Raw genomic sequence first — 10,666 nt, 5'->3', positions numbered from 1 at the left:
AAACTAATGCAAAGCTAAAACGCTAAAGCAAAGCTAATTTAGCACATGCATCCCTTCAACAAAAAGATTTTCCAACTTCCGTCAACACAACAGTCCACAGATTGTATGAGTGCAGTAAGTCGCAGATCTGAAGAAATAATTAGAGAGAATCGGATTTGACAAAATCACTGAGAAAAGACGACAAATCACCTTTAAAAAACTGGCTATGTGTGACCATGGAAATGCAGTGACTATGCTAAGCTAAGCTAACAGAAGGGCTAAGCTAAGCTAACAGAAGGGCTAAGCTAACAGAAGGGCTAAGCTAAGCTAACAGAAGGGCTAAGCTAACAGAAGGGCTAAGCTAAGATAACAGAAGGGCTAAGCTAACAGAAGGGCTAAGCTAAGCTAACAGAAGGGCTAAGCTAACAGAAGGGCTAAGCTAAGATAACAGAAGGGCTAAGCTAAGATAACAGAAGGGCTAAGCTAAGATAACAGAAGGGCTAAGCTAACAGAAGGGCTAAGCTAACAGAAGGGCTAAGCTAAGCTAACAGAAGGGCTGCCAGAACAAGGCAACGTGAGCACTGCAGCCCAAACCCTTCTGCTCACTGATCTACCTCATTAATACCTCTTGTGAACCTTTATTCAGGTTTAACGTTTCCATGGAAACAGAAGAGAAAATACTTTAGTTCCAAATTAATTTCTCCTGGAAAAATAAATCAGATTTAAAAAACATCATGTAACCGTACCCATTCCCTCCTCAGTCTGTTTCAGACACAGTTCAGTTCTCAGTGGTTCACAGACTGCACTGGTCTGAAGTGACGTGGACAAAACTTCAGTGGGACTGGAATCCTACTTGTGATGGTTGTGAAGCTGAACCAGCCACACTGTCTCATATGTTCTGGTTTTGTTCCAAACTAAAAAACTTTTCTCAGTCTATATTTAAATTTCTTTCTGATGTAATAGGGTCTCATATTCAACCTGAGGCAACAATTGCAATAGTTGGCATTCCATCACATCCGTTTCATTTGAACCAAAAATCTAAAAACCTAATATCCTTCGCCACTCTTCTAGCTCGTAGACTAATACCACTGAAATGAAAAGATAAACAACCTCCAACATTTAAATCTTGGTTTCAGGATCTTTTACATCATTTAACATTGGAAAAAATCAGATATTCTGTAAGAGGATGTGCCAGTAAGTTTATCAGTACCTGTAACCTGTTCTGAATCACAGGAAAGAGGCAGATCCACCACTTATTCCACAGTAATCTGATTAATACGAGTCTGTAACTAATATCTGTGTTTATTATTATTATTATTATTATTATTATTATTATTATTATTATTATTATTATTATTAATCAGTGTGAAGTCACTGAACTGGGTCCAGTATTGGTCCATTAAACCCACATGCTCTTTCTGCACATGCTCAGTTCCATCCAGGTCTGAACAGCAGATCATGAAACACATCCAGGACATGACACAATGAAACCGTCAGCAATTTAGTTTGGTTATTTTTTTCTTGTTAACATTAGATGAATATAAAAAAGTGCATGTGTTTGATGCAGTTACACCTTTGGAAACACAAAAACATTTGCCCAAAAAATATTTGATGATAATATCTGAGATTGTGTAAAATTTTCAGGGTGTTCACAGTATTTTTTCCGGAAGTGAACACCAGAGGGCAGCACCAGCCTAAAAACCTAACAAACAAACACTGATTAGATCAGGTCTGTTAAACTCATGTTAGTTCAGGTTTCACATTCAGCCCAGTATGATCTGAACTGGGCCAGAACCAGAACCAGTCCAAGAATAACAGGAAAAACAGTCCAATTACATGATGACAGTGTTTACATCTACTGAGTTTCATTAAAAATCTGAATAATATGAACGACCTCATATGTCTTAAGGAAAATAAGCACAGTTTTAACAATATTCTGCCTCTGTTTATCATTTACACATGTACGTTAGCACTTATATTATAATTATAAAATCACAGAACATTTAGTAACAGACAGAATGTTGATAAAATGACACTTATTTTTCTGAGGACATTTCCGTTTGTTCATATTTGTTCAGGTGTTTCTTTTTTTTGTAAAAGGATAGTTCGTAAATGTAAACATTTTCATGTAATTTAACTTTTTTTACACCAAAAAAAGATAAAATGTGCAGTTTTTGTTATTTATAGGTTCCTCTGATAGTATTTTACTGGTTCTGACACTTTAGATTGAATTGGTCTGTATGTGAACCTTAAATTAAAACTATTTTAACTCCACTGATCGTTAATTTCTTCAGTGTAATTTTAACATTTCACACATTCATTCTGTGAACTGGACTGGACCCTTTAATGGGCCGGACTGGACCCTTTAATGGGCCAGATTGGACCCTTTAATGGGCCAAACTGGACCCTTTGGTGGGCCGAACTGGACCCTTTGGTGGGCCGAACTGGACCCTTTGGTGGGCCGGATTGGACCCTTTGGTGGGCCGAACTGGACCCTTTGGTGGGCCGAACTGGACCCTTTGGTGGGCCGGTTTTGGTCTGTGGGCCCCATATTTGACACCTGTATTTTAGATTCTGACTCATTGTTCAGTTACATGTTCCAGGACACTCTGGAAAAAGAGAGTTTTAATCTCAATGAGCATTTTTTTCCTGCCTAAAATAAAGGTTATAATAATAATAATAATAATAATAATAATAATAATAATAATAATAATAATAATGATAATTACATGCTCATTTAGTTGTCAGTTTCATTAAATACCCCCCCACCCCGCCCCCCAGGCCTTCCTGCCTCTGCTGAAGACAGCTGCTTCCATAAACACACCCTCTGACCCGAGGATCATGGGTATTCAGCGAGCAGCCGTCATCAACGTCACGTCTCTGCTGGGCTCGGTGGAACTGAACTGGGGCGAACGGGCCAACAACTTCAAATGGTACCCCTACAGGACGTCCAAGGTAACGGGCTACGGACCAAATATATGGACTGAACCGTCAAGGGGTTAAACCATTCCTAATCATGTGTTTTATGGAACATATGAGTGGAATCTAAACCAAAGCTTCTGTTATATTTGTAGATGAGCCTCTCCAGTGCACAGGTTCTTTCTACTCCAGCTGACGTCAGTGTTTTTTACTTCCCTCTGCGCATTAGTAACAGGTTTCAGATTGGAAAATAGAAACACACTGAAGTCTGTTTGTACATTTATTGGGCCTATGGGACTTTTATTCTGTGCTCCAGTGAAACTTCAGGCCTCAGATGCATACACAGTGTATTATGGGATGTTGTGTGTTGTCCTCCTCAGGCTGCTCTGAACATGGTGAGTCGCTGCATGGCTGTGGATCTGGAACCTGATGGGATCCTGTGCATGGCCATCCACCCAGGATGGGTCCGCACCGACATGGGGGGGGCTCAGGTATGGACTGGGGGGCTTTGGGGAAGGGGGGGGGGGGGGGGGTCTTAAAGAGGCGTCATCAACTGTGTCTATAGAGGGTCTGCACGTGACGTCAGCGCGAGCAGAAGTCACCGCAGCTCCACCCACTGAGTGTCAGACAGAGGCAGATGAGTGACAGCGTTGGCTTCAATCCTGTCGAAACTGAAGAACAATATTTAATAAAAATGGGGCAGAGCTGTTGTTGGTTGATTGTATTTTCAGGTTCTTAAAGCAGTGGGAGCTATCGTTTACAGACACCCAAAGACAAAGAAAAGAGAAGGAGATGGATCCACAAATCCAGGAAACCAAACCTAGATCTGTGGATCCTGTTTGGTGTCAGCTAACATTCACTGATGCTGTATTTTTGGGTCCAATCAGACCTGAAATGACCGATTGTTTTGGCTAACGGTCCTTCTTAGTGCAGCTCTTGGTTTCATGATCAGATCTTTCCTGGTTTTTGTCTCATTTTGTGATTGTGAACCTTGTGCTCCTACATGATTAGTAAATGAACTGAAACTGAGGCCAACCTAGTTTTACAAATACGGAGGAACTGGAGAATAAAGCTACGACGGAGTATTAGGACCACAGAAGAACAGAAAAACACTGGGCACTACCAGAGGAAAGTCAGAAAATATCGATTTAAAACCTGTAATTTTATGAGAATGAAGTCAAATACAAAAAGAATCACAATGTTCTGAGAATAAAGTCGTAATTATAAAAAAACTCATAATTTAACAAAAAAGTCATTCATTTATGAGATTAAAGTCGTCATATTCCAACAATAAAGCCATAATATTAGCAGAATAATGTGTTAATTTAAAAACAGATGGTCTAAATCTGCTAATGTCCCTGAATCCAGTGACATTTGGTGAACCATCCGTGGCACCGTGGTCTTATCAAATGTGTGCAGAAAAGGGCTGAGCCCCCAAAGATATTCCTGCTGACATGGTGTCTATAGAGGATGATGCTCCAGCTTTATCAACTGTGCAAAACTGGGAAGAGGAATTCAAGAGGGGGAGGGAGAACGAGGGACTTTTCAAAGTCCTAAATTATTTATCCAATGTGGGTTTATCTGGAAGGAAATCATGCAGTTAGTATCAGGAAAGGTTGAATTTAATGTACTAGCGCCATTGTACCCGTGGTGCCATTGTACAATAGCGCCCTCCCGTGGTGCAACATCAAGACATCGATCGGACACACGCGTCGGACAAACATGCGCCAGAGACAGAAAAACGTCCATTATAGTAGGATGCCAAGTTTCATTGCTCTGGAATAACTCCTTCTTAGTCAGGCTATGAACTTTTCAGCACCCCCCCAACCCACCCCCTCACAGTCTTAAACATTTATCAGAAGGTAACCCACCCCCCCCCATTTACTGAATATTCTACTCTGGGTTCATCCATGTCTTTTCAGGCTCCACTAAGTCCAGAGGAGAGCATCTCTGCCGTCTTGTCTGTGATTGGTGGACTGACTGAAAAGGATCATGGGTCGTTTCTGAACTTTACAGGAGAGCAGTTGCCGTGGTAACCGAAGTCCCCCCGAATGACTGTGAATGAGTCATTTATGCACAAACACAGACTATGCAAAGGTCAAAGTGTTTATTTAACACTAGAGTGAACAGAGTTTTTACTCTTGGTTTATATTTAGTGCATAGTTTTTAACTGGTTTTAACTCAGTTCTAAACAGTTAGTTCAGTTTCTGATACAGAGGAAAAGCATTCATACGTAGATATGAACGTGTCTACCACACAAGCACAGTACGACGCAGTAATGAAGGAATGAATGAATGTTTACGTTTAGAACATGTAAAAGACACAAAATGGACGCACGGACATGTAACAGTACTCAACAAAATCAGATTGTACAGGGTGGGGAAGCAAAATGTACAATATTTTGAGGCAGGGATTGAAAGACAGCGTATGACCAATGAGTTTATTGAAAGTCATGAGAATTTATTTGCCACAAGAAAATGTCCATAATAGAAAATGTTTTTATTCTATGTGTCCTCCTTCTTTCTCAATAACTGCCTTCACACGCTTCCTGAAACTTGTGCAAGTGTTCCTCAAATATTGGGGTGACCACTTCTCCCATTCTTCTTTAATAGTATCTTCCAGACTTTCTGGTAATAGTTTTGCTCATAGTCATTCTCTTCTTTCCATTATAAACAGTCTTTATGGACACTCCAACTATTTTGGAAATCTCCTTTGGTGTGACGAGTGCATTCAGCAAATCACACACTCTGACGTTTGCTTTCCTGATTACTCATATGGGCAAAAGTTTCTGAAAAGGTATGGATAATAGTGTTAGGTATGATTATGACATCAGTATATGTTTGGGTTCAAAACAACTGACATAGTGTCTGCTGAGAAAAAACAACTAAATGTTTACTGTAAATTTTGCTTCTCCACCCTGTAGATTCAAAAAAGAGTATCAAGAGGTAGAGAAAATAAATCCCACTGCTTTTTCAGAAGTTATTTCATTTATTTATTTATTTATTTATTTATTTATTTATGTGATAGTTAACAAGACATTGTGGACAGAAAAACAACAACACATAAACAAAGGGAAAATCAAACAAATAAATAAACCAAAAACAACAACAATGACAGAGTATTGACAAATAACAACAATGACAACATCATATTACAACGAAAAAGATAATGAATGTAAAGAGCAACTAAACAGTATAGATTTATTAGGGACAATAGAGAGAGGGGAGGTAAGACTTAATGTAATAACAACACAAAAATATATAATAATAATAATAATAATAGCAGTAGTCTAATTTGCTAGTATTATTGTTATAATATATAAGTTATTTCTTTTCATGCTACAGTTTCTCCATCGTCCCTATATTTAAAAATGTCTAATACTGTTAATATGTATAATTCACTATTAGAAATAACTACTTATTCCCTTATTTACCACATGTTTTACACCAGAATGAATAGAAGGTGTATTCAGGTGTTGGTTCTGAACAGAAAAACTTTATCACAGGTTCTTTTGATTTAATTTTGTCATAAATTAACCACATTTTTACCAAGTGTTCCATATATTACTGCACTGTGTTCATATTCAGACATTATAGAAGCACTGAAATACAAAGTAATCTATTACAGTTGTACAGTACTGTGTGTTTACATTAGTTAAGTTAATTAATTTAAGTTAATTAACAGATACGGTCCCAGTTTTACAGATGATTGCAGTATTAATTTCCATATAAATGCTAATAAAGCTTTGAGAAGTTTCCAGTGTATTTGTTTTTCTGACCTGTGTCACACTCTGTTAGTTTGACTGTTATTTTCACTCTGTTATTTTCACTCTGTTAGTTTGACTCTGTTATTTTCACTCTGTTTGACTCGGATCACTGCTGCTGCTTCGACAAACGTTGTGGTTTTAAAACCCAAACTTTTCGCTCATAAAGGACAGAGTTGGTCCGATGGTTTTATCTCCCTTTTGTATTTTTTGATTTGATTTGGTGATTTTATTTCAAGCATTCAATGAAATTTAACCCTGTATATGAACACACAAAACATGAAGAACAAGAAAAGCACTCGGACAGCGCAGACCTCCACCAAGACAGATCTGCCCCCCCACCCCCCCACCAACAAAATTTCGTCAGTTGTTCCTTGTGCCAGTATCAACATTTCCTGAAAATTTCATGAAAATCAGTCTGTAACGTTTGGAGTTACCTTGCACACAGACAAACAAACAAAGCAAAGTCATCCCAATCCCTCCTGGTGGAGGAAATAAGGAAGTTTTGTCCCAGTCTTTGTTTCCTCATTCTTGGAACGTCATCTTTTGTTTGTTCAGACACGAGTCATTCTGACTGATGACTAAATATAAAGTTGTTTTTGTTCCTTAAACAGGACATGTTTAGGTGCATTTCCTGTTTCCCATTGTGTGTGTGTGTGTGTGTAGGTGTGTAGGTGTGTGTGTGTGTGTATTTCAACAGGTCCTGAATGTTTCAGCTGTTGGACTTTGAACAGACACAGTGTCGTATCATGGTCGGTTTACAGCCACTCATTTGGGTTCAGTTCAATGATAAGGCAGAGCTGAAGGTGAGGTGTGGAACTGTTATCCAGACTACAGTTACAGGTTCATGAATGAAGGTGGATTTGGACACTTTATATCAGCGGTGACAAACATACGGTCCACAGGCCAAGACCGGCCCACCAAAGGGTCCGACCAGGGCCGTGGGTTGAATTTATAAAATGAAAATATTACATTGAAGACATTAGCTGGGTTTCCATTAGCCTCAGAAACGCACAAATAGAAAACTGATGATGGAAACACTTTTTTTCCTTTCATTTATTTGGTTCACGGTTGTGCTTTTCATCAGCAGACATTCAGTAATCATCAGCTGAACAAACATGTACACAGCCGTAATGGAAAAGGAGCAGGATGAAGAAAACCTGATATTTCCTGTCCCCTTCTGAATAATAACAGCCTTAATGGTTAACGATACACAACTAGATATAACACGGCGACACGGTGGTGCAGTGGTTAGCACTGGTGCCTCACAGACAGAAGGTCCTGGGTTCGATTCCAACACCAGTTGACGGGGGGTGGGACCTTTCTGTATGGAGTTTACATGTTCTCCCCGTGTCTGCGTGGGTTCTCTCTGGTCCTCTGGCTCCTCCCACCATCCAAACACATGCACTGATAGGTTAATTGGTTCATCTAAATTGCCCATAGGTGTGAATGTGAGTGATTGTTTGTCTCTATATGTTCAGTCCTGCGATGAACTGTAGACTTGTCCAGGGTGAACCCCGCCTTCGCCCCTCTGTAGCTGGGATAGGCTCCAAGAGACCCCCGTGACCCTAGTGAGGATAAAGCGGGTTCAGAAAATGAATGAATGAACTAGATATGAAGTCATACTGTATAAAGTCAGACAACCCAAACTAAATACATCCAAAGATAATAGAAAATGAACACTAAACCAAGTGCAAAACTACATCTCTAGGAAGTACAAAACATAGGTAAACATGTACCTGACGAAATGATGCAAAAGCATTAGACCAGAGCAAAATAAGGAAATAAATAAGGAAATAAATATGTCACAATATGCAAAACAAATACAAAGCAAATGTAAAAACTTACAACTGTTCATATAATCTCATTGTTCTTTATTTATACACTTTTTTTTTTTTTCAGTTGGAATCTGTTTTCACAATCCTTCACCGAACACCAAAATGTCGCAAAAACTGTCAAAGATCGCAAAAAAAGTTTTTCTGCTCTCCTGAGGTGTTTTTTTTAGTTGTTTGGATCTAGAAGTATAGTGTACCAGTGGACTGTAAACCCATGGAGGGGTTCTGTCCTGTTCATGTGGTCCTGGTGGTGTAGTCCTGTTCATGTGGTCCTGGTGGTGTAGTCCTGTTCATGTGGTCCTGGTGGTGTAGTCCTGTCCATGTGGTCCTGGTGGTGTAGTCCTGTTCATGTGGTCCTGGTGGTGTAGTCCTGTCCATGTGGTCCTGGTGGTGTAGTCCTGTTCATGTGGTCCTGGTTCATGTGGTCCTGGTGGTGTAGTCCTGTCCATGTGGTCCTGGTGGTGTAGTCCTGTTCATGTGGTCCTGGTGGTGTAGTCCTGTTCATGTGGTATGTGGTCTCGGTGGCTCTGCTCAGTCCAATGGTCTCCCCTATGACCTTGTACTCAGAACAGGTGGTTGTAGTTGGTTCTGTGGCTTTAGTGGATGAACTGCCCCCCCCCCCCCCCCAGGGCAGGACCAGTCTGGGGACACCAGAGGGTCCAGAACATCACACAATTCAGTAAACAGTACCCGGGTCAGTGAGAAATTCTGGATCTGGACTGGTTGTTGAATTCCTGCTGTCCAGTTGTGTCCCATAAATCCATGGTGCCATCGTGTCCATAAATGTGGACTTTCCTTGGTCCGGTTCTGCATTCCCTTCTTCTGGAGTTGAAGATAGCCAGTGCAGCCCAGGAGGTTCTGATCCAACTGAGGCAGAACCAGAACCAGATGGACCCACACTACAGTTGACACACCAGGAGGTTCTGATCCAACTGAGTCAAACATCTGCCTTCAACCAGAACCAGAACACAACTAGACTGGACTGGACCACCATGAACACATGTGGACAGACAGGACTGAACCAGAACCACAGCAGAACCAAACACTGTTCAATGGAAACACCTACAAGGACCAACTGGACTGGGTCCAAACTGGACCAACTGGACTGGGTCCAAACTGGACAGTCATAGGCCTCCTTCAAATCTCACCTTAAACATTAGATGAATAAAAGCAGTCCTGGTTCCATCAGTAGGTCGTCCTCACTGTGTTTGTTCTGTGTGTTTTTATAGTGTTTTGGTTTTGTCAGTTGTCTTTCTTGTCTCCTGCCTAAAGACTACAGATAAAAACTAGAAAAGCACTCAGAGAACGCACACCTCTGCCAAGAAAGATCTGCCCCCCCCCCACCACCACCACCAAAATTTACTCATTTCTTCCTTGAGCCAGTATCAACATTTCCTGAAAATTTCATGAAAATCTGTCCATAACTTTTTGAGTTATCTTGCTGACAAACAAACAAACAAACAAACCCTGGCAAAAACATAATCTCCTTGGTGGAGGTAACTAGATAGAAACATGATCATTTTAAATGTGTGGTAAATGGGATTTTCAGTGTAAATGTCCACAGAGTCCACATTCCACAGTGGATGTGAACAATTTAGTTCCAGATACAAGAGACTGTTCTAAGCTACAGGTGGATCCAACTGGAGGAGAATCAGAGTTGTTTTGAATTTTGGATGAATTTTGTAAAATGTCTCAGTGATGACAGATGGAAAACTGTAGATGTTGTGACCTTGCTGTGACCTTGAACTTTGTCCTACTGGGACCAAAATGGACTGGGTTGGTCCCAGGGCCTAGGCCTATCTGTGGGGAAGATCTGGGAAAGATGGGTGGAAGAGTTTTACACTAAAGATGCTAAAAAAAACAAAACAAAACAAACAAACAAACAAACACACACACACACACACACACACACACAGTGATCACAGTACCTCCTGGAGGAGGGAATAAACACTGTTACTATAACCTGACATATTTACAGCTGAAACTGTTGTAGATGTTCATTAATATGCACTGTGTCTAATAAATAAATTTAAATAATAATTTAGTAAAAGTGTCATTAAACCCAGATAGTGTCTTATAATGTGTGTGGAAATGACCAAAAATAGTCACTTGGCCAATAAAGTGTTAAGCATCATGTTAAGCTCTCAAATGTCATTTACATGTAAGAAAA

The 10,666-nt window shown here is 40.1% G+C and overlaps 1 protein-coding gene and 1 pseudogene across 1 annotated transcript in view; both read left to right on the top strand.

Annotated features, from left to right (window-relative positions):
- LOC115421680 (C-factor) overlaps nt 1–5,212 on the top strand; it is an 8,339-nt gene extending 3,127 nt beyond the window's left edge. The window contains exons 4-6 of the mRNA XM_030137686.1: nt 2,761–2,934; nt 3,279–3,389; nt 4,821–5,212. Coding sequence (XP_029993546.1) covers nt 2,761–2,934; nt 3,279–3,389; nt 4,821–4,934 — 399 coding nt within the window. The 3' untranslated portion in view covers nt 4,935–5,212. The remainder of the gene's footprint in view (nt 1–2,760; nt 2,935–3,278; nt 3,390–4,820) is intronic.
- Nucleotides 1–10,666, top strand: part of LOC115421684 (CCR4-NOT transcription complex subunit 1-like) — a 969,367-nt pseudogene that overhangs the window by 88,745 nt on the left and 869,956 nt on the right.

This window comes from Sphaeramia orbicularis, chromosome 6, assembly GCF_902148855.1.
Source record: "Sphaeramia orbicularis chromosome 6, fSphaOr1.1, whole genome shotgun sequence".
NCBI lineage: Eukaryota > Metazoa > Chordata > Actinopteri > Kurtiformes > Apogonidae > Sphaeramia > Sphaeramia orbicularis.
This window is presented reverse-complemented; position numbering and strand designations above follow the sequence as displayed.